At 43.6% G+C, this 24,034-nt stretch overlaps 2 protein-coding genes across 2 annotated transcripts; both read left to right on the top strand.

Annotated features, from left to right (window-relative positions):
- Positions 1-208: 208 nt before the first annotated feature.
- LOC139299017 (glyceraldehyde-3-phosphate dehydrogenase-like) lies at positions 209-8,099 on the top strand. Its single transcript, XM_070921869.1, has 12 exons — positions 209-254; positions 416-463; positions 4,127-4,226; positions 4,532-4,641; positions 4,754-4,844; positions 5,031-5,146; positions 5,485-5,566; positions 6,182-6,333; positions 6,750-6,828; positions 7,066-7,149; positions 7,506-7,603; positions 7,746-8,099. Exons 2-12 carry the CDS (start codon positions 441-443, stop codon positions 7,813-7,815), a joined length of 1,005 nt encoding a protein of 334 aa, XP_070777970.1. The 5' UTR covers positions 209-254; positions 416-440; the 3' UTR covers positions 7,816-8,099.
- A 2,363-nt stretch (positions 8,100-10,462) lies between these two features.
- On the top strand, positions 10,463-21,841 carry iffo1a (intermediate filament family orphan 1a). The gene is made up of 9 exons (XM_070922196.1): positions 10,463-11,445; positions 17,582-17,642; positions 18,087-18,182; positions 18,459-18,599; positions 18,672-18,859; positions 18,988-19,105; positions 19,512-19,613; positions 19,738-19,868; positions 21,622-21,841. Exons 1-9 carry the CDS (start codon positions 10,463-10,465, stop codon positions 21,839-21,841), a joined length of 2,040 nt encoding a protein of 679 aa, XP_070778297.1.
- Positions 21,842-24,034: the final 2,193 nt, after the last annotated feature.

Here is a 24,034-nt window from a genome sequence, read left to right on the forward strand (position 1 = left end):
TGCCCAATTAAAATAAAGTAGTCCCTCGCAGTGTTTCAACTGAGTCCAGGTGTAAAACCCCTGTAAACATCTGGACTCGTGATCTTTGACAGGCAGCTGCACGCGACCTTGACATTCTGACTGGGGGGGGGGGGGGGGGGGGGGGGGGGCGTGCCCGGCGGCGCGCGGCGGGGATAAATGGCGGTGACACCTCAGCTCGTCCCCCGCACTCGCTTCTCCCGCACAGGACAGACTGAGCTGCCTTCACACAAACGGTAACTTTCACTGAAGTTGTCGAAGTATTTCATGGAAGAATCCTGGGAGTTTAGTTCCCAGTCAAAGCTCTCTGCGGCTCTGTGACACCTCCTGCACGATGACGCGTGTTGTTTTTGGATAAAACGTGTATTAAATGTGTCTTCCATCTCTTCCCTTGCAGTGAGGACTAGAACACATCGGACAGGATGGTGAAGATCGGAATCAACGGGTGAGTTGATGCTTCTTATTCTGACCTGTGGTGTTCTCTGGAGAACCAGTGATTCTTATGCAGTAGATGGACTCTATCCACACCAACGTTTGTTATAGTCATTTAGGTTTTGTGTGGATGCTGAAGAAGCAGATGTGTGTGGTGGCACCCTCTTCTTCATATCTCATCAACTGAGCGTTAGAGGTGTCTGATGAGGGCGGAGAGGCTCCAGCAACATTTTTATATTCCTTTTCAGCTGCTTCTCCAGTTCGGAACAACGTGACGAGAGGGCAAAAGCAGAAAAGCCTTCATTTCCTAAATCACTGCTGTTATAAAAGCATCCAGTTGTTGGGAGTGCAAAGGTCTTCTGGGCACAGGGCCCGGACAATGTTCCTGTGACCCTCCAATGATTATCTGAGAGTGAATTTTAATTATTTCACTTCAAGACAAGAACACAGTGGAGTCAGTGGAAGGAGAGGAAATTGGAGAGACGGATGTGATTCAGTGATCGAGAACCAAGAGCTTCTTAATTTAAGTGTTGAAGATCAATAAGCATTACATTAGAGCTGAAACCATTAGTTGAGTAATCAATTAGTCGACATGTTTGAGTTTTGGAGTATTTGCTGGACAAAACAAGCAACTTGAAGATGTCACCGTGAGTTGTGGAAAATTGTGACAGGTTTTAGTATTTTCTGACATTTTGTGGACTAAAGAATTAATAGATTAATTGAGAAGGTTATCGGTAGATTAATGTATTAATGAAAGCAATTGTTTGCTACAATACGTGACGAACAGTTGAGGGGATACAAATGATAAAGTTAAATACAAACATTAGGTAACATGAAATAAAAAATACTTCAATATAAATTATCCGACAGTCTCATCAACAATATTCCTTAAAATGAAAGTTTGAAATAAAAAAAAAAGCACAAATATGTAACAACAATACTTTATTATTATTTATACAACTTTATGTGACGAATTAATCTGAGCATCTCTTTTTATGTGAGACTTTCTTTGTCCAAACGCTGTCACTGTGACAGGAGAGGACTCTGGACAGGACCCGTCTATTCTCTGGTTATTTATAGTCCGGTGGTGTTGTAGTGTCACGGTTGGCTGCCCCTCTTCTTCCAGACCCTTCAGAACCCCCCCCCCCCCGTCTGTATCGCGGCCCTCCTCAGCTGTCACATTCCTTTTATTCTCCCCTCTTCTATTTTTAACCCTCTAACCTTTCCGCTGAAGTCCAGGGATCATCCGGCCGGCGGTTTGTGGACGCTGCTCTCAGACCTGCTGTCGAGCTGCAGAGAGATTGCGCTCCTTGATCCTGGCCTCACACCAACACTGAGCCTCAGAAACAGAAGATGGGCTCGGGTCCATTTTGGCCCTCTGGCTGCTTGATGACTTCCCAAAACTAACTGAGGAAAACTGCAGCGTCCGCCGGCACTTTCCCTCATGTCCATTCTACATGTGAGGGAAGGCGGCAATTTAGAGGATGAGATGTTTTAATCGATAGAAAAAAATCACCCGAACTGGTTCTCGGTCTCTGGACTTGTCTGTGTGGAGTTTCTTCCAGTAATCGCTGGAGGTTTCCTCCCACTGCAAAGACATGTTGGCCATCTAACATGTATTTAACAAGGCAGAACAGTAGTCGGACCCCTGGCACTGCACTGCAGAAGGGTTCAAATACAGAGGAAAAGTTCCCCTATGGGGATGAATTAAGTAAAAAGCTCTGCAGCTTGATGGCGTTACACCAGTAGTTTGCCAGATTTCTTTTTTTCTACTTTTTGATACGCCCCCCCCAGACAATTCCCCAAACCCAAGAAACATTAATTCTGTCTCTTCAGCTCTGAGTTAAATGACAGCATCAACTTCCTTTTGGAAGTCTCAGCTAGTTCACTTCTGTCGGGTCAAAATGATCCTAATAAAATCTTAATAGAGCTCCCATTTATTTACATTGAAGCCATCACTAACTTTCCCCTGCAGACTCGCACCGTCGAGGATTTGCTGTGTTTAGAAATGGAGAAGTCATTATTCCTGCATGTTTAATACAGAGCAGACTACAAACTGCAGCGCCGCTCTCATGGACTGTTTTCAGTTCCTGATTACTCACATTTATTTATTACCTACATCAGAACAAGACGTCACGTCCTTTTCATTGGATGGGAGGCTCACGTGACCGTACCTCCTGCTGTTTCCTGTATATCTATAAATCACCCATCAGCCTCGTAGCAATGACCTTCCACCGTCAACAACCTTGTTACCAAAAGCTGTTTTAACTTCCTGGTGCACTTTGACCTTTCTTTAGATAGACGCTGCTTATTCTGGCATGCAGAGTGTGTGATTGTCTCTGTCGCGGGCTTTAAGTTTCAACATACAGTAGGTATGTAATGTGACTCCTGAGTGCCGGAGACATGTGAGGTTACATAACAGGACTCAGTCAGTGCTGAACATATGAAGCACAGACTGTAAAGCAACCCCCCCCCACTGCTTCAACCTACTATTAGCTTCATTATTATACATGAACGCTTCATCCTGGGCAGCAAATGTACTGTTTTGTTATGGCGACACAAATACTTCTGGGATTGTGTCTCCTTTAAAGAGTCGTCCAAATTTCCAAATCAGCAAGTCAGCCGGCACAATTTTCTTTCACACTTTTCCTGAATAAATGCACTTGTGAATGAGTTATGTAGGTGTTGGCTGAGGTTAGTTCAACCGGCCTGGTTCATCACGTATTTTCACTAAAGAAAAGTATTTTCTGCGTGACTGCAGCCGCCTCGTCTGTGCTGTGATAAAGGTGAAACAGTTAGTTCATATCAGAGCCTGTCGTGTGGACAAACTGTGCAAACATACACGTTTCACCGGCTGAACTTTACTTGTGTGTCTGCTCTGTGCGTCTTTACTAAGATCTTATGAAACTTATGAAAACAGCACGCAGGAACAGTTTGGGTCACAGTTCAGTCAGACAAAACCAAAAACCAAATCAGCTTTTTGGATCATCTCGATACCGATGTGTAGGTCAGTCTGTGTGTGGGAGGTAACATCTGCTTCCTCCTGTAATCACTCAGTATCAGAGTCCTACTGTTGCCTGAAACTGTCAGTGAAGTGGTTAATAGATCAAATAAATCTCTGCCCTCCGTTTGTTCCCCTCTCCACTTTCAGGCCCCTCGCTGTTTGACCTGCTACAACGGCAGCCATATTAGGCATAAACTGCCTTTTGGCTGCCGGTGCCAAGTATTGTTATCTCCAGTCAAGGTTGGCAGGCCTTCTATGGCCCGGCTGTCCTCTGCTGCGACTCCCATCTCAGTTTGGGTTTCAGGGCCACCTGCTGGTCAGAGAGGGAGAATGTGGTGTGAAGAGGATGAAGAAGTCGTGGTTTTTGCACATAAAGCTGCTCTAAAATAAAAGATAAAGGAGGTTTTTAAATGATTCAGTTTGGACAAGTCAAGGGCTCCAGAGGGACCTAAGTCCTGCTTCCTGCCACTTCAAGTTTATATATCAGACATTTTTGTCCTGCAATCTGAGGCGGCATAACAAATCTGTCTGATTTAATCCCAAGAGAAACTCATCTCAAGCTCTTGTATCCATGTTTCAACTGCCAGATAAATGCTGTCTGTACACACTGATCCTGCTGGAACCCTGCTGAGTTTGTCTTGTCCATGCTGACCGCATCCTCCTGCATTTCAGATTCGGACGTATCGGCCGTCTGGTGACCCGTGCCGCCGCCTCTGGAGGCAAGGTCGAGGTGGTGGCCATCAACGACCCCTTCATCGATCTGGACTACATGGTGAGAGGACTTTCTTTTTTTTCCGATGGTTCATGATTATTTTGTAGATATGGTTCTCAGCCTGGCTAAGTGTAAAAGGCGGGAAAGTTTAAGTAAGATTAGTCTGCAAAATCATCTTTGGTTTATGGGAAGTTACTAAATTAGAGGGAAGAAGTTTTAAAAAGTGAAGACAGAGAGCTCCTATAAGGGTTTGACTCTACATTATGTTCTTTTTATTATTTCTTATTGTATTCAAACAGGTATTTTCCTGTAAGATGCAGGTAATACTTGTGAGTCCTTCTCATCCTTCTCTTCCCCTCCTGCAGGTCTACATGTTCAAGTACGACTCCACTCACGGCGTGTGGAAGCACGGAGAGGTGAAGGCCGAGGGCGGCAAGCTGGTCATCGGCAACATGCACATCATGGTCTTCCACGAGTACGAACTCCTCACACTTTTAGATTTACATTTTAAACAGCTTTGACCTGCGAGTCTGTTTCCAGCACAGTCCAGATGCTGTCTGACCTCTCCTGCATGTGATCATGTACAGGAGGGACCCCGCCAACATCAAATGGAGCGATGCTGGCGTCGACTACGTCGTGGAGTCCACCGGTGTGTTCACCACCATCGAGAAAGCCTCTGTACGTTTCCCCGCTGCTCCCAGGATGATTATAAGAGGATTATTTAACTTCAGTAAAGTGTCATAAACATGGGGTCGCTTTTCTCCTATAACAATGATGATGTATTGCAAAGCCTCATGTAAAGAGCATAAATATTATATTACCTTTGTCTTTTCCTGACCTTTGACCTCTTGTGTGACCCTGAAGGCTCACCTGAAGGGCGGAGCTAAGAGGGTGGTGATCTCTGCTCCCAGCGCTGACGCTCCCATGTTCGTCATGGGCGTCAACCACGAGAAGTACGACAACTCCATGAAGGTCGTCAGGTGAGTCAAGTTTATTATTAAATTTAATTCAGTTTGTGATGATGATGATGATGATGATGACCTTTAGATCGGGCAGATTCATAATCTGAAGTGAGACATGTGTGTGTTTGGCTGGACTGACGTCACCTGGTCCTCCTGTCAGTGTGACGCAGCGAGTCAAGGACAGATGTGAACATCTGGATGCTTTAAAGTGCCCTGCCAAAAAAAAACTCCCAAAAAAACGAATGTCAAACAAAGATCATCTCTTAAAATGTACTGAGCGTCTGTGCACTTCTGATGTAAGAAGCAGCTGAACTTTGGATTGTTTGTAACATGTACTCCCGCTCTCGTCTCCATAGCAACGCTTCCTGCACAACCAACTGCCTGGCTCCCATCGCCAAGGTCATCAACGACAACTTTGGCATCCTCGAGGGTCTCATGGTAAAGGACTCAGACATTTCATTGATTAAAATTACACACTGCAGTGACGCCGATGCTCCAACACACTTCACGTCCTGTTTCAGTCAGACGTCTTTTATTTAAGAGCATTTAAAGTGTTAAAGGAGCCTGAAACTTCACAGGTAGAGCTGAGAGATGAAACTAATGACTGCTTTTGTTATCAAGTTATTATTTTTTAAGATAATTTTCACATTTTATAGGCGATCAGAGCCGGCTTCCTTAGTCTGACCAGCTGCCAAAAACCCAAATACTCAATGTGAAACCACAAATGTTTGGTATTTTTACTTGAAATAATTTGAGTCATCAATGACTGATTTGTTGACACACATTCTTCAGGTAAATTATTATATTTCCTAATGATTAAGAAGAACCAAAATGATCAGACCAGCTAGCATCCACAGCCAAACGTCACTAATTTCACTGATCAGCAAACAGCTGATAACTGTAGCGTTTAGAGCAGCTGTGTAAAATAAAGTGCATAGTTTATTAATTAACATGCGGTTGGCCAAAACAGAAGTGCCAGCACAGCATTTCCTAATACACAAGACGTGAAATCACGACTCTTTCTAATACTACCTTCTGCTCCCTCTCCTCCAGAGCACAGTCCACGCCACCACCGCCACACAGAAGACCGTTGATGGTCCCTCTGGGAAGTTGTGGAGGGATGGACGTGGTGCCTCCCAGAACATCATCCCCGCCTCCACCGGAGCGGCCAAGGCCGTGGGAAAGGTCGTCCCCGAGCTGAACGGGTACGATTAACTTTCACCGGATTATATTTAGGGTTGGGCGATGTGACCAGAACACCATTCAGCCAGAGGAGCCTGGCTCACCGAGCAGCCACCCTGCTGAAGTGTCTTCCAGTCCTGTCCTAATATGAAAAGACATTTAACCTGCCAGAATATTTCAGAGAAACATTTCATTAAGAGGGGTCCTGTATTTGTGTGAGCTACAGGATGATCTCATTAGTGAAATGCGTACTACTGTAATACCGTATCTGTGGGACAGATTAGAAGACAGAAGTTTAGTGGTGCTGTTTTCAGAGTGTTGACCTCTGACTCCGTGGATCAGTCTCTGGGCTGTTTATGTGAAAACACAGTAAAATCATAGCTAATACGTTGTGATGTTTTTACTTTGTGTCTGACTCTTGACTGTCTTGTTCTTACAGCAAACTGACGGGCATGGCTTTCCGTGTCCCCACCCCCAACGTCTCTGTCGTTGATCTGACTGTCCGTCTGGAGAAGCCTGTAAGGATCTCTTAACCTTTATAATATATAAACTGAAGCTTTGTTATCGGACGTATATATAACATGTATATATATTTAACCAGGTAGCTGCGTTACTTTGGAACCAATAAACAGATGATAATTTCCCCGATTTAAGTAGATTTTACATTTTCAACCCTCAGTTTCTTGTCTGTGATGTAAATTCTCCCTTTTAGTTTAATTCATATTTTTTAAAGAATTAAATGCCTTGTCCTTCAGGCCAAATACGACGACATCAAGAAGGTTGTCAAGGCTGCCTCTGAGGGACCCATGAAGGGAATTCTGGGATACACAGAGGACCAGGTACAGAAAACATGCCCACATATTCCCACAAAACAACAGAATCAGAGTGTGTGTAGAGCCGTACATGAGCCACTAGAGAGCAGCACATCTACAATAACATCACATACAGAACACTTTTCATTCATTCCTTTGGCCTCTTTAGTATCTTTGGGGCAAAAAGAACTGATAAAGTACTGTTTAACTGGAAAAATACATCAAAATCTGCAGATATTTGTATTTTTATGACCTGGCAACACCGATATCCAGGATCAAACATGCAGAAGCATTGATCCAGTTTCTTACAGACTACATGGACAGCTCTGTATCCGCTGTACCTCTGCATGTATCAACAGGTGTGTTCGTCTCTTTCTGCTCAGGTTGTGTCCACAGACTTCAACAGCGACCCTCATTCCTCCATCTTTGACGCCGGCGCCGGCATCGCACTCAACGACAACTTTGTCAAGCTGGTTTCATGGTGAGTCAACAGTGTGCAGGGTAGCAGGATCATCCACATCTCACAAAGTCTTCCTCTCGATCTTCAGACCTCGCTGCCCTCTCATGGCAGACGTTCTTCCACACATGAATATCACACATCTCTGTTCGCTGTTTGTCTGCAGGTACGACAACGAGTTCGGCTACAGCAACCGTGTGTGTGACCTGGTCCATCACATGTTCACCAAGGAGTAAAGTCCTGCCACCGCTCATCGTGACTTCCCATGATTCCCTCTTCTTTCCCCTGTAACCGGATGCCATCCATCCACGGGAGCAAACTCTTCCACGACAAACGTCTAGCTGATTAATACCTTTTTTGTATTATTAAGTCACCTCTGGTCTGTTTAGCAGTGAGGGCTGCAGTGAGCAGTGTTTGTAGAGGTGGTTCTCCGTCACTCAACTGTGTACTGACTTGCACTGAACATGCACAGCGGCTCCTTTGCACTTAACATGATAATAAAGTCCTCAGTTTGTGGAAAGGCTTGCACTTTTTAATGTATATTGTTCTCTCTGTACAAAATGAGTGGGTCTATTTTTACAATTATTTTGAATGGGCTCAGATGAAACTGTCCGTGGTGCTCCTGCCTTCAATGTCTACTTTTATGCTCTTACCTTAAATATAGAAATGGGTGACAATTGAAAGGAAAAAACTTACATAGATGTACATTAATACTCCTTGCCATAAATTCTCCAAGTTGGTGAAACTCTACTGAAGGGATGAAACTCGGTTGGTGTTTTGTTGATGGTGATGGAGAGCTCTGTCTTAAGATGTCACTCCAAAATCTGAATTATTCAGGTTTTTCCTTTGTCACTCAAATATTTAGTTTAAACATTGAGCTGTTGAACCTTTTCCGGCTAGAATCCTAAATTTTATTAGTCCTGTCCAGACAAGTGACATTGAGTTTGGTGCAGAATATGAAATTAATTTCAGAGTTAATTTGTCCAACATTATTGGACTGAAACCCAGAGAGGAAGGCAGGAGGAGAGTTAGGAGGAAGCCATACAGTAGGTGTAGTTCTCTGGGGAGACGTGCCACTCCTGAAAATTTCACATACATCATTTGTCTCTTTTAACTACCTCTAACAATTGACTGTGACAGTCTCACCCTTCCTCAAACTGTGAGAAAGACTCCCCACTTTGTGGTTCACACTTTTCATTCACAAGACAAAATGTCACCCATTCAGTCATCTGACTTGCTGAAACATCACAGTGAATATCTTGCAAATGTATCTGCCATGCAGCAAACAACAAAAAAGTGTGTTTGTGAAGAAACAGACTGTTTCACTGCAGATGGAACTAATATTATTAATGTCGGTGTTGAATTTAGGTGTTCCAGAGGTTACTAAAAAGGTATTTCTCAATTGGTGCATTTAGTGTAAACACTTAATTTAAACAGGGCTGATGTAACATATTTCCAGACAGAATCTTCAAGCTGTTCTGTTAGTCCTGCCCAGACAAGTGACATTGAGTTTGGTGCAGTGTATGAAATGAGTTTCTGGGAGAAAAGCCAAAATAAAACCAGGCTCCAGAGAAGAGGGCGGTGTAAGTGGAGTGGACAGGAAAGCGTTTACTGGGGAAACAGGGACCCCTCCCCCAAAAAAAAAATCATCAGCCCCCCCGGAATAACTGCCGAATATATGTTACAGTCTCACTCGTTAACGCACAAGAGAAAAGTACAAAGATGGTGTCTCCGTATCTGGTTCACAGCTACAATTAGTCAAACAGCTCATTTATAAGTGAGACTAGCCGCTCTGACTTGCTCCAACCGTCAGTTGGTAGTTAGCTAGCTAATATTTTGGAGGACCGTTAACCGCGACAACTGAGTAAAGTTAGCTAACATTAGCTAGCTAACGTTAACGGCCGTACAGTTAACACTTTCAGAGGGCTAGCTAGCTAACACATTTTTAACGGCCGTTGCGTGTTAAAGGAATGTTAATTAGGTTCTAATCAAGCTGGAGCCTGGTAAACTTTAGCTAACGTTAGCTAGACCAAGGTTAGCTAATTCAGCTCTGTTGACTAGTGTGAGTATGACACGGCCTGAAAAGAAGGTGGACATTTTTAGCTTGTTGAACTACAAAACATTTAACACGCTTTGTGTAACGTTAGACTTTGTAGGGTGAATCCAGGAAGTTGAATTCTTCTATTTGAACGGCTTTAGCACAGGTGCGCCTCTACTGGGGTTACTACGGTAGCTCAGACAGACTGTCCGGTGCTCCTCTTTTACCGTCAGTACGGTATCTGACAGCCGCAGTGTTGATTCCCGAGCTCTGCTGCACCGCTGCTCGACTCCGCACGGACTGATTCCACCTCATTATCTGGTGCCAAAGTTAGTGTTTCCTCCTCTGCCTGTCAGGTACGGTGCCTTAATATTAATTAAAGATACAAAATATATCCTGAGCGCTTTATTCTAAGGCTTAGAATAAACATTTTACGATCGTGCGCGTCGCCACTGTGATCTCTCGACTAGAAAATAGTCCTGCGTAAAAGTAACGTTAAACTCAGTGATCTAATTTTGCTGCAGGGATCAGTTGTGTGTCTACGAGTTTAGAGGTACCTTGTTGTAGTTTATATTATTTTTTATTTCCCATAGCGTATCGCTATAGATTTGCTGTAATATTCTACCGGGAGTTTGTTATTTTGCTGCGATTTTAGGCCCATAAAGCATCCTTTTAAACCGCATTACCTGACTGAAGCCCACAGCTCCTCCGCATAAAGGTGATCACCGGGTGAAATAAGGAGGAGGACTCAAGAACGAGGCTGCTGGGCCTGATTCCGGTTCGGGACAATAATCTGATTTTAGACGGAATTACCTGCCGAGTTGACTACATAGAAGTCTGGGTTCATGCCGGATTTCGAGCATTTCAGATTTTCCTATTCGAGTATGAATCCGGTCCTGGGGGAGAGCGGCTTCCTGGCCCCGCAGCAGCACCACCATCAGATGACGGGCCAGACCGACTCCGCCATCCCGGAGCCTGTCTACTTCTTGGGGGACCACGGCGGGTTCGGGCCTGATGGGTTGTCCGGGCTGGACCTGGGCGCCCTGCCGCCGTCGGGCCTCGCCTACCTGCACCTCAGCAGCCCCCTGCACCGCGTGCCCCCGGCGGCCACGGCGCTGCGCAACGACCTGGGCTCCAACATCAGCGTCCTGAAGACTCTGAACCTGCGCTTCCGCTGCTTTTTGGCCAAAGTGCACGAGCTGGAGCGCAGGAACAAGGTGTTGGAGAAGCAGCTGCAGCAGGCTCTCGAGGACAACTGCGGAGGGGATGGACACAAGAAGCCGCTGACCAAAGAGATGGGGGTCCAGACTGGATTTATTGGGCCTATTCCAGCCAGACCGGGGCTCATCCCGCTCCACAACGCCAACAACTCGGCCTACCTGCCCGGCGGCCTCCTCTCTCCAACCCTGAACCCTCCTCCTCTTTTTGACAACAAGTACCTGCTGGGGAACAACCTCAACCCGACCACAGATTCAAACTCCAACCTCACCACGTCCGCTTTCTCCAGCCCGGCCCTGAGTCCCATCGACCCGTCCAAAACCATCACCAACATCAACGAGAAATACACTTCTCATATCGGGACGAACACCAACAACACCCCCCCTCCTCCTCCTCCTCCTCCTCCACGCTTCCTCCCCGGGACGATCTGGTCCTTCAACCACACCCGCCGGTTTGGCACCGGGAGGGAGTCGTGCGTCACGGGCCCGGGGGTGTCCTGGACGCACCCGGACGGTGTCGGTGTCCAGATCGACACCATCACACCTGAGATCAGGGCCCTGTACAACGTGCTGGCCAAGGTGAAGAGAGAAAGAGACGAGTACAAGAGAAGGTAAGGCCTGTCCACCCCCTCTTCCCCCAGAGGCTCTGTAAAATGTGTATTTGGGATCATCACTTCTAATGCAGCCATTTTGCCATTCAGGTGGCTGATTTCTGGTTGTGGTGCAGTGATTTTGTGTTTCCTGCAGAGGTTTAGTCGTGTCAGGACAGGGAATGATTTTCTGCCTCAGTGTTCAGAGCTTCATTCTGTCACAGTGAGCAACTCTGTAAGGCAGGACGTCCCGGGGGGCTGGTCAATAACTGACACCAATGTCACAATAATGGGAAGATTTTACCAATACTGGGGGGTCCTCTTTTTATGACCAATATTGAAATACATCACAATATGACAAAATCATCAAATTGAATGCAGTGAACTGTTTTTATGCTGCACATCAGAAAAAACAGTTAGTTTTTTAGTGTTTTAATTAGTTTGTCTTGAATAAAAAAAAAAATTTTTTCAGTTTGCATGAAGTCATTAATTTAAAGAACTACATTTTGTAAAAACAATAACACGAAGTGTTTATAATTCCCCTCAAAGCCAATAAGACAATGATAGTGAAATATTGACCAGCCCCTGGATGAGCCACCGCACACATTCAGAGTCAGAGTAAAGAAATTAATTTATAAAACTATCATAACAATAGTTACATAACATTATCTCATGTCAGGTTTTACAGACTGTGGTTCCGCTGCTGCAGTCACCATAATAGATACAGTCACTGATGTTTAATGCGTTGAGTATAGTATGTGTGTGTGTCTTATAGGTGTGAGGGTGAGTTTTCTTCACAGGAAAAAAAAGCAACAAACCAAAGTGTCAGGGTCATGATCGAGGTCATACTGTTATTCTGGACTGTAGAAATGCAGACTTGTATGTTCGGGCCAACCCAGCTTTTGTTTTGGGAATGATATTTGGTTTAAACCACCAGGCAGAAGTATTGGCTTCTATTGGATGGCAGCATCAAGCAGAGGGTGTACCGTCACACCTACAGTACCTGCCTCCTAACCAGCAACACACCAGTGATGTGACTCTTTAATATGAAGTCAATAATACGTCACTCTGACTAGCAATTCATTTAAAGGGGAAGTTAAGAGAGTGGGACATCGACTCTCAGCTATACACTTTCATAGTTATCATGCACGTACGGCGTGGTGTATATAGTACCTTACTTAGAGTATTTCTCAGTTGCCAGTGAAGTGTATTGTTGAGCGCTGATGTCCCACCCCACCACCAAGCTTTAGCTTCTGTTCCACCATGTATTTTAAGCTTCTGTTCATTGATCTCTCTGAAAAGCTGAAACATGATATTCCAGTAGGGCTGAGTGATCTGAATTTGTCACCTCACGGGGATTTTGCCAGGCAGTTGATGCCGAGGTTGCTTTAATGTCTGTGGTTGTATTCGGTCATCGAGGGCAGCGTTGTAAATCAATGAGCAGGACTGCTTCATGGCAAGGTTTTTACATTACGTGACATTCATTTGGCAGATGATTTGGTCCTAAGCCACTTACTTAAGACTCAAGGAACAAGAGCTTAACGTCATAAAATAACTGGAAGTGCACTCCAGGTGCATGTGAGAAGTACTTTGATTTGTTTAATTCACTACATTAACCTGAAAACACGAAATCTCTCCAGACTGTTTCATCTGTAAACAGTGACATGTGACCCTCATGTTCAGGTTCACAGCAGGATCTTACAGTTTTAAAGAAACCTAAAGGAACAGGATATAAAAGAAACCAACATTTAACTTCAGGAAATATAATAGTTTGTGCAGAGCAGGATGCTACAAATTAATACAACAAACCAAAAGGAATTTTGTTCATTTGTGGTATTTATGTTGCTTTCAAGGAATTAGTGTATGACATGTAAAAAATGATATTTAAACCTCTATTTTGTCTTTAAGGATTTTTTGCTCAGCATGCAGCTTCTGTTTTTTTGTCAGCACTGACCTGTTTCACACTCGTACACTGACACACATTAACACACAGTCTCCCACTGCTGCGTTATGCTAAAACGCACTGACCTCACTGCTTTGTGCTTCAGCCTGCTGAGGCAGGATGCCGCTGCAGGACGAACCAGCTCCCTCTCTGACCTGGGTGTTGCTTTGCTTATCATTTACATTTTAGTGCTGCTCTAAACTATATTTAAGTTTTACATGTTTGAAAGCTAAGTGAGCTTGAGATGGAAATGGTTTAGACATTTCCTCCAATGAGGCATCCTGCTTCGTTATGTGATTTAATTGCAGGACGGAATGATTCAATCAGTTAAGGAGAGACGGGCAGTTTGATTTGATGGGAAGTGAGGAGGCATGAGACATCAAAAACCTGTGATGATTTTGATGTTTGTAGTTTTTATTTCTCTTTGTAACACAAACTGTAGAGTGTTCCCTTTTGAAAATGTTCCTTTCTGTTTCCTAAACCTCCTCACCCGATGAAGAGCCAGTTTAATGCTCTGCTAGCCGTGATCTGAAGTTAAAGTTTACATTTCACAGAAACCTTATTAAAACATCCAGATTTTTAGAAATGCTGAGTCCAAAACACCAAAACACCCCTCACCACCCTCAGACAATTTTGACCAGAACCCAAAATGATCTTGAATTTCTTTTTAATGTAACATGCAATTGGATTTGTTATGTTTTGTTTTCTCAGTTAAGTGTTGGATTATACTTTGTGATACTGAGGACATGACCTCGCTGTCCTTGATTGTAGCTAGGTCTCTACTTCCCAGAGCAACTCTACCTTCCAGAAAGGTTAAAGGAGGTTAAAGGAGGTTAAAGGAGTAGTGCTTTGATTTCACTGTGACTGAAAAGTTTAACATCAGCTGTTGTTGTCTCACATGATCTCCCTCACACTGCTGTCTCCCATCGTCCCCTCCTGTCTTTCGTGGCCCTCTTCATTTTGTCTCTGCCCTCCTCCTCCTCCTCTTCTTCCTCCTCTTTCCCTGCTCCTCCTCCTCCCCACTGGGTTTTGTCCTGGTACCTGCAATGCAGCACTGGCCTGTGACCGCCAACAGTGATGTCACCCAGTCTGCCATCTCTCCTCTGTCTCCTCTCCATTTTATCTGTTACCCTCTGCCTCCCTCTCAGTGTCTCTCTTGTCTCTCTCTCTCTCTGCGTATCTACATCTCTCTCCTCACATTTCTCCCTCTCCATCTATATTGTTTTATGGTCTCTCCCTCCCTCCCTCCCTCCCTCCCTCCCTGTCCTGTTCTCTAAATGTCTCTCTTTGTCTCCTTCTCTCTCTGATTTCTATTAAATTGTTTGCTGCTGTCCCCGTTGACTCCTCATCCATCTCAGCCCTCCTGCCTGCCTCATTCAACCCCCCCCCCCCATCTGGGCCTCTGCAGCGTCAGACAGGCGCTGACATCATCATTAACACCTTCGTCCCTGAACCACACAACTCCATTGAACTCTCTTAGTTCTGGTCTAGTTCAGTGAAGCTTTATCGTCATGTTGTTTTAATAGCATGTACACTACATACACAACATTACACTATGATTGTCCAAAACCACATGCATTAATCTGCAGCTATAACAACACCGGCTCTTCTGGACAGCTTTCTCATCAGATGTTGGAAACTGGCTGGTCCAACACTGGTGTTGGGTGATAAGGGTTAGTTCACAGGTGGTGTTCCAGTTCATCGTAAAGGTGTTGGATGGGGTTGAGGTCAGGTCTCTGTGCAGGCCAGTCAAGTTCTTCCACACCAAACTGGGAAAAACATTTGTTGATGGAGCTGCTTTGTGCATAAGGGTGTTGCTGCATTGGAAGTTAGTAGCCCAAACCAGGAAGACCAGCCCCAGACCAAATGCATGTCCACATACTTTTGGCCCTGTAGTGTTTATACACACACCTTCATTGTCTTTACAGGCTTAAATGTTCACTCACAAATATCAACTCTCTCACCTCAGAATAGATGCACTGTGAGGTTGCAATGAGCAACAGCGTCACCTTGTATGTAGATACAAAGAGGCCCAGGTTGCTTGTTGGCAGTGCTACTAGATTGCTGACGCTGCCACCTCCCATTAACTGCAGTCCCTGTACACTTTATGTCACTGCTGGTTATTTTCCAGAACATACCAGAAGTTTTTAGGTTGATTTCCTCCCTTCAGGCAGCCACCGGCTTCCGTTCATGTCAGCCCACCTTTAAAATGTCTGTCTCCAGCTCCATACATACATACATACACACAGACATCCACAATGTTAAACCATTCCTTTTAAAGGATGTCAAAGTTGACTGTTGGTAGGAGACATGCTGCAGCCGATGCTGCTGTTGTAAATGTACGTCATCCTCTCATGACGTCCTAGTTTGCTGACATCACAGCTGACAGGAAAAATCTCACATAAAACACAAATGCTAGTGTAATTATGTGAATTTCGTTTTGTTTTGCGCCATCATCAGTTATACAGATAAACCTGCTTCTGTGTACCCCGTCAGACATAATGAAACCCGGCAGCCTCACTGCAGAGCCACGTGTTGAGACTGACAAACGGATCAGAGCAACAAGGACATCAGCTCTCTCACTGTGACGCTCTCCTCTGCTGTTCAGGCATTATCATATCTGAGTGTCTCTTTCTCGCCGGCTCTGGTCACTGCAGCTGAAATCAAACCAGTTTTAATTTTTATACCCCTCAAATATGAAAAAGCCCCACATGCGTCGAGTGAATCGTGACTCCATGCAGACATGGACATGTGACTTGTACTTGGACACTCAAATTGGAAATGATCCCTGTTGACATGAGGGCAGTTTGATCTGAGGTCATCCACCAGAGACATGATGTCATCATTTCAGTGCTACAGCAGCTCAGCTGAGCAGAGTTGGTGTGAAGGACAGAGAGGATACAGCAATGGAAAGAAGCCAGAGCACCAGAGGTGATTTAGTGATGGTAATTAAGAAAATGCATCAACCAATCATTTTGTGAAGTGGGAGAGGCAGCTGAGAACAAAACAGTGTGATGGATCAAAAATAGTGTTAACTTTGCTAATCTTGGATCTTCTGCGCTGTTTGGCCTGAGGGTGGCACCGGTGGAAAGGATGTCACCTTAATCAAAGGGGATTTCCTAGTATGGTGGCTGTTTTAGGACATTTCAGCCTCAGCTTGTCAGGCTCAGTTCAACAGCTGCCACATTATAAGTGTAGCATGCTAATGTTAACGTTAATTAAGTCATTAGTTTTAAAACTAACTCATTCACTAATTCAGTGGATCAGGTATCCGGCATAACATGACAATCCACATTAAATACAGTTTCTTTATCAATGCCATTCTATAATCTAATGTTTATATGATATCATTTACATCCATTCAGTTACAGCGACTCAGTTTTTAGTGCCGCAGTATCCGTTCTCATGTTGTCTTCATGCAGTGAAGTTTAGAGGTTTTAAATATGGGAGAAAGAGATCACTGGTATTGGATCATACTCTGTATAATAAGATAGGAACCGACCAACTGACGGATTGCCATCCCTCGTGCCACACTGCTAATGTGACTACAAAGCTAAAATGGCATCTTTTGTTTGCCTGTGTTTCTTTTTAACATTGCTGTGAGTTCATGTTTGTGTAAGACCTGTATGTATGACCTGATGTGGCACGTTACAATCTGCAGGAATCACACGAGCTGCATGTCAGAACGCTTGTCGTCCTGCAGCGTACGCTCAGCCTCCGTCTCTCCACTCTTTCTGTTTATTTCTGTCTTCTCTCCGTAGTGTTGCAGCATGCTCTTCATGCTCTACATGCACACTGCATGGTCTCCTCTTATGTAACACCTGCTGAGTGATACTAGTGGTGGTGGTGGTGGGCGGAGCCTTGATGCTGCACAGTGTAGGTCAGTCAGGTAACCACGGTGGGGTTTGCCTTAAAGCTGCAGAGAGGAAGATCAGGGAGCTGGACTCATCACAGGCTGAGACTCTCCACATCTGATCTGACTGGAAAATGAGACCTTGTTCATATGAGGCCAGACACACAGAGAAAAGATAAAAACACCTGTAAAAACTTTAAATAGTCAAGTACAGCTTCATGTTCACTGACTGTGTTACTGCTACAGCCTGTCTGAATATTATGTGATCATCTTAGTCTATATAGTTATGTTACAGAGGGATGCTCTATCTGTATAACTCTCTCTAAAATGACATTAGGACTTGCTGTGTGTGTGTTTTGTAGATGGGAGGAAGAGTACACAGCCAGAATGGACCTGCAGGAGAAGGTGGCCGAGCTGGAGGAGGTAAAGTCACATTTAAAATGCTGTATTACAAACTCACAACTCCATCCAAATCTTCTCTATTTGAATTAAATTGTTTTTTAATTTGCAATCAGTTTTTATTGTAGCCACAATTCCCCAAATACAGACTGTGTCTCTTCTTCTTCTTCTCTAGTTCTTCTGAACGCGTCTCAGCTTTTATTCCTTTCAGCATAAATGATCCAAAGGGAAGCAACAGGCTTTATGGGAAATGTCCACTTTATTTTGAAATACATCAGATGCTAAATGAAGACAGTTTATTTAAGTCTTAAACATCTGTAGCAAACTCTCCTCCCAGTATTCATTTTGATGTTTCTGTTGAAGACGATCAGGAGTCTTCAATGTATTTTTCTTAGGTTTGACAGAACTTTATATATTCTGGAGGTTGAAATATATGAACTTCATGAACTGTGTGTGTGTTTTACTCAGGACCTGCAGGAGAGCGAGGTGTGTCAGGATGAGCTGGCTCTGAGGGTGAAGCAGCTGAAGGCCGAACTTGTTCTCTTTAAAGGACTCGTCAGCAACGTGAGTCTGCTCTCCGCTGCGTTTAGCTGAAACTGAACCACAGCAGTTCTAGTAAATCTTATTTTCCGAGCTCTCATCAGAGATCATTCAGGGTGCGCTGGCTGACTGATTACTGTGTCTTTGTGCAGTAGAAGAAAGGTGTGTGGTCAGGTGATTGACAGGTTCATCATAACTGTTCTCCATGGTCACAAATTGCTGGACATCCTGCTGAGTCATGATGGGAAACGCACGTGAACAAAATAAAGTAAATCAGAATGCTTTCCATCTCTCCGCCAGAACCTGTCAGATCTGGACAGTAAGATCCAGGAGAAGGCCATGAAGGTGGACATGGACATCTGCCGACGTATCGACATCACCGCCCGCCTCTGTGACGTCGCCCAGCAGAGGAACTGCGAGGACATGATTCAGATGTTCCAGGTACGTTTGTGGTGGTGAACGTCCACAACAAAAACATCCACCTTCACTTCAAATAAACGCGTCTCCTCCCAGCAGGTGGCCACGCCCCCCGCCACTCTGAACTGCAGGGCCAGAAAGCAGAGCGGCCAGTTGGCGAAGGGCGGGGACGGAGACGAACTGAGCGTGTCTGAGAGCGAGGGAGGCGGGGCTAAAGACGAGGAGTTGTGCAGCACGTCGGCCAATCAGATCAACGAGCAGATGCAGAGGATGCTGAATCAGCTGTAGGTGTTGTGGCCAATGATGTTAACACAATGATGTTAAACCATGATGTTGACATGTTTAATGTGTGTGTGTGTGTGTGTGTGTGTGTGTGTGTGTGTGTGTGTGTGTGTGTGTGTGTGTTGTCCAGGAGGGAGTGTGAGTTTGAGGATGACTGCGACAGTCTGGCCTGGGAGGAAACAGAGGAAACTCTTCTGCTCTGGGAAGATTTTCCTGGATACCCCCTGGGAGTGGAAACACAGGGAGAGGTGTGTTTATACACACACACACACACACACACACACACACAGACCTTCATCAATGACTCAGCTAATCTTTTCAGCACTAACTAGGTCACTGCTGTGTTTCTGCTTCAGTTCAACTTCATCACTTTTATAACTCAAAACACTAATTTTGAGTTTGTGAAATAATGTTCAGAAATAAAAGGCAGGTTACAAAGACTTGAGAAAAGTGCTTGTGTCCAATTTCAATAAATTATTATAAGTGCCAGAAAAGAAGTCAGTCTTTTGATAACTCATTAATAGTTTAAGTCATTTATGAAGGAAAAAGGCCAAACATTGATGACTGATGATGGCCACAGCCCAGATCAGCTGTAAAGGTGTAATCATCGACAGTGTTTTCTGCTGTGTCTCTTTCTTTTGTCACTGTATGCAGCTGCAGCAGCAGGAGGAGTCCATTGAGGAGGTGATTAAAGACACAGAGTCTCTGTTCAAAACTCGAGAGAAGGAATACCAGGAAACCATCGACCAGATAGAGGCCAGTCTGGTTTTCTGATTTGTATTTATGACATTATGGGGACAAACGTGTTCATAGTCACATTGTGAGACACGTCGGGGCGCGAAAGTCGTATTAATGGATTTGTGTTTTCTGTCCTGCTCAGTTGGAACTGGCCACAGCCAAGAGCGACATGAACCGTCACCTGCACGAGTACATGGAGATGTGTTCGATGAAAAGAGGGCTGGACGTCCAGATGGAGACCTGCAGGAGACTCATCACACAGAGTGGAGACAGGTAACACACACACACACCTAATGGGAGGGTTGAGATAATGCTGAGGCCGTATGATCCAACAGCCCTGCAATAAATTCATCAAGGACAGAACGTTTCAGAGTCGTGTTTGTTTAATGTGCGGTCATTTTGGAGGCTGCAGTTCGTGGTGCTGTTGATCTGTATTATACAGAGAGGTGTTCTCCACCCTCTGATATCACTTGGCTGGAATAAATAACAACACAATTACACAGCAGCTCCACAAACTACAGCCGTCAACACAACCACAAAGATGGATTAACTCCTGGGCTGCTGCATTAGTTTCAGCACAAGAGTACATAAAGTACACGATAAATACAGTTTAACTTGAATAATAGTGAAAGTATCTGATCTTAATACAGTACTCACATATGTACATTGAAAGAACTTTTTCACAGCAGACATTTTGACGTGTCAAAGCGGGACAAGCACATGTGTAATTCATAACATTAATGGCTGAATTCCAACCCTGGCTTTGCTTACTGGGACACTTTAATGGAACGGAGCCATTGTTATGTTACACCTGTGCCGTTCCTGCTGTGACGAGTCTGTTGGTGGCTGTCATCGTCCCTCCTCTCCTCTGAGCCTGAAGAGACAGAAAGACGTCATGTTGTGCTGAAACAAATTGGTTTATAACTAAACTCAGACTGCTGAAGCCTCATTAGCTACAGCTGAAATGCAGAATGCGTTTTTGCACTGTGGATTTTGTCCCTCATTTCTTACAGTGTAGTCACTTCAGGCTTTTTCAGAGCTTTGGAGCGTTGACAGAAAATATCCTCCAGCCCTGCGGACAGTAAAGAACATCTGGTCGGCTCACCTCGGGCTACAAACTCTATACAGGATGGGGTCCAGGCTAGCCCCAGGTCGTGCCTCTTGTGTTATCATTATTACAGTCAAGTCACAGAGCTAAGCATCTGTTTTTCTGAAATGTAAATCTCTGTGAAATTGGTTAATACTTTAAGCTATTTCCAGAATCTTTAAAGACTCTTTTTGGCCATCGGAGTAAAAAACATTCTGTCGGCTACGTGATCAACAAGATATTTGAACGTGTTTCCTAAATTGCGACTATTTTTTAACCCAAACAACAAACAGCTGCTGGAAACCTCATCTCCTTACTCTACATAGACAAATAAAGCTGATGAGCGTTTCACATTTTGGCTCATTGTACAAACTGGACATGTAGATTTGTCATGTCTGGCGACCATCTTTGTTACAACTGAAACAGTAAACAGGTCAGAAGTCTTTTTTCAGTGTATCCGACAGTATACTTTTTAAATCCAGAAGTCTTTTGTTTTGAATGCATTTCCATTTCCAAACCCTAAAAGTGTAAGTTAATTCTTGATTTAGTGGCTGTTCTCGAGCTTTTGATCATCTCACACCATCTTCCTCAGCAGATGGAGTTGGCTAGTTGAATCATAGATGTTCAAAAATGTATTTTTCTGAGCTCTTTCAAGATTTTCTTGTCCATATTTGCATAAAAGTAAAGAGGAAGATCGCCGTGGTGAGAATGTTTGAGAATGTTTTGCAAACAGAATAAATGTTGTTAAATCTGTTTAATCCTTCAGGAACACAGGTGCTTCGCTCTGTCACACGAACGCAATGATAATACATGAGGCACAAACTCAAAATAGGGAATAAAAAACACGTTTGAATCCACAGAGAAGCTTTCTGCCTTTTCAGGTTCAATGCGGAGGAAACATCTGAGCAGCAACAGTAATCCCTTTTTCTCCCTCTACACGAAGTCCCCCTCGCTCATCACACTGACGCTGGACGACTCGGACAGCGAGGAGAGGGAGAGGAAAAGGCCAGCTTTCCCTGCCGACTCCGAGCCCAGCGATTCTCACTGCGACGCCATCCCCCCTCACACACACACACTTAAGACACACACTGCTGGTCCTCCACCAACACTCCCGTCCTCCTCTAGCAGGAACACTGACCAAGCTGTGCAGAACATCTAAAATGATGTCTCAGTGGTTTTTGTGGACCTGAGGTAGAAACTTCTTGTAAACCAGCAGATGTAAAATGTAATTTTTACTGGTCACAAACTGAATTTGAGCAAAAGGTGGATTTAAATGAGAAGAGTTACACCAGTGCCCTTACAAAACATCATTTGCTTGCAAAGCTTATATAGAAAATGAGACATGTTCAAAGCTGTTGCTAAACTTGCTTCACTTAAAAAGGCAATAATGCTGCACTAGATGTGTCGCCGCTGCCCTCCTGTGGTTGTCAGCTGTAACTGCGTCTCAGTGAAGGTCAAACAAAACAAAATGGCACTTTAAAAAGACATCAACAGATTTAGTTTCTGTTTTCCTGTGAGATGAAAAGGACACATTTGATCTTATTTTGCACACTGACCTGTTTTAGAGCAGGAGCCAATTATATTTGCACAGTTTCTGTAATAATGCCTTCAGCTGCAGGTTCAGAGGCAGCGACGCACAAAGAAAATAGTTTGCACACAACTGTTGATGGAAGTGGTTCAGCGTGAGCGTATGAACAGTTTTACGGATTCATTTCCACTTATTTATTGTGATGAAATGCTTGTTTTTATTGTATTATTTGTTCCTGTCATGTGCAGCTTTAAAATGTTGCAAGTGTAGGAGAAGTTTAATTCCAAGAATATTAATTACAGCAACTATTTGACAAAAGCCCAACTTGCCTTAAACTGATATCCAACATTTGAGAAATACGACACCTTCTGAGAAAAACATTGTTGAGAGTTGAGAGTCAAGAGAACTGTCCTGAAAATGCATCTTTAAGGGTTTAATCTTCCTATTTTCTTTTTTGTTTGCCACAGTACACAAAAGAAACTGCATTATTAATGAACCACAACTCATTTAAAGAATATTTTAAAAGTAGATACACTCAGGATCTGGATCTACAGTAAGTCCTATCTGTCCCTGAGGCCGGAAGAAGATGTTTTACATTTGACGGATGAGAATCAGAGTTAAATGTAATTGTTTATCATTGGGCTTGTAAAACTTGAGCCTGTATAAAAGGACATTTATTTTCTATACTATGTGAAATAAAGATTAAAAATAAAGTACAATAATATTTTCCCAGAGTCTAAGATGACGTCTGCTAAGAGCTTCTTTTCTCCAAACAAAAGCCAAAGATCTTCAGTTTACAACCACAGAAGACTAAAACTGGAACTCGTAGAATGCTTTAAAGATGATAAATTGATTGAATTATGGCTGATTCATTTTCTGTCGACCAACTAATCGATTAAATGACTAATGATTTCAATGATTGACAGATCTACTATATCTACTTTATTTAAGGGGAAGGTGTATTTATACTCCTAAAGTCGCATGTGACACGTTTCTCCTGTAGAAATAAGATTCGTTTGAAAGAACAGACATTTAAGGGCATTTTATTTTTTTTCTTTTACAAAAGTGAAAACCTATTTTAAGAAATATTTGTCCTCAAATGTACAGTTTGTAAAGGCTAAATATTGTATCTAATGTACATAGTAAGGCTGTGTATAATGCTCGACTATCTAGTGCTGAAAGCTTCGTGTTCTTAAGGTGTAAATTTAGTTCAGTCAAACGCAATTTAACATTTTATTTCTACCATTTTATTGCTTTAACATTGCTACAGCTACCAGTGTAACTTAAGGATTGTCTTTCTGTAGCTGTTTCAGAGCAAACACACCTGCAGCAATGATTCAAAGTTGAAGTGAATTTACTTTTTAAGGACGTGGATGTACATATTTGAGGGAAAGAAGCCATTTTGCAGGAAGTGTGTTTAAGCAGAAACACTCAAAAGTCTAAGAATCATGATTTTTACTTTGTTTTTCTGTTTTATTGTTGACATGCTGCAGTGAACGTGTCACAGTTCACCTCTTCAAACACATCTTTCATTAAATGAATGTCTGCTTAATCAATAACCTTCCATGTTCATCACAGAAAACAGATGCATTAAAGGAACTTTTGGTTTTAGTCCTGCAGTTTTCTTCGCTGAGCACATTTCTAACTGCATCAAAACGAGACGCAAAGACCTGAAAATGCTTGTTTCCATATGCTAAACTGTTATTTTACCCTTTTTACAGATAGTTAGTTGTGCTCAGAGAAGAAATTGACTAAAATTGAAAATGTCAAATTGTTCCTTTTAATGTCAATAAGCAACTAAACAAAGCTACTGCAAGTGTACAA

The sequence above is a fragment of the Enoplosus armatus genome, chromosome 16 (genome assembly GCF_043641665.1).
Source record: "Enoplosus armatus isolate fEnoArm2 chromosome 16, fEnoArm2.hap1, whole genome shotgun sequence".
NCBI classification, from domain to species: Eukaryota; Metazoa; Chordata; class Actinopteri; order Centrarchiformes; family Enoplosidae; genus Enoplosus; species Enoplosus armatus.

Excerpts from the sequence above, each read along its gene's own strand:
- LOC139299017 (XM_070921869.1), top strand. The coding sequence starts at position 441 with ATGGTGAAGATCGGAATCAACGG. Across the intron at positions 5,567-6,181 it reads GCATCCTCGAGGGTCTCATG|AGCACAGTCCACGCCACCAC; the intron begins GTAAAGGACTCA and ends CCTCTCCTCCAG. Across the intron at positions 7,604-7,745 it reads TTTGTCAAGCTGGTTTCATG|GTACGACAACGAGTTCGGCT; the intron begins GTGAGTCAACAG and ends GTTTGTCTGCAG.
- iffo1a (XM_070922196.1), top strand. The coding sequence starts at position 10,463 with ATGCCGGATTTCGAGCATTTCAGATTTTCCTATTCGAGTATGAATCCG. Across the intron at positions 11,446-17,581 it reads AGAGACGAGTACAAGAGAAG|ATGGGAGGAAGAGTACACAG; the intron begins GTAAGGCCTGTC and ends TGTGTTTTGTAG. Across the intron at positions 18,600-18,671 it reads ACATGATTCAGATGTTCCAG|CAGGTGGCCACGCCCCCCGC; the intron begins GTACGTTTGTGG and ends GTCTCCTCCCAG.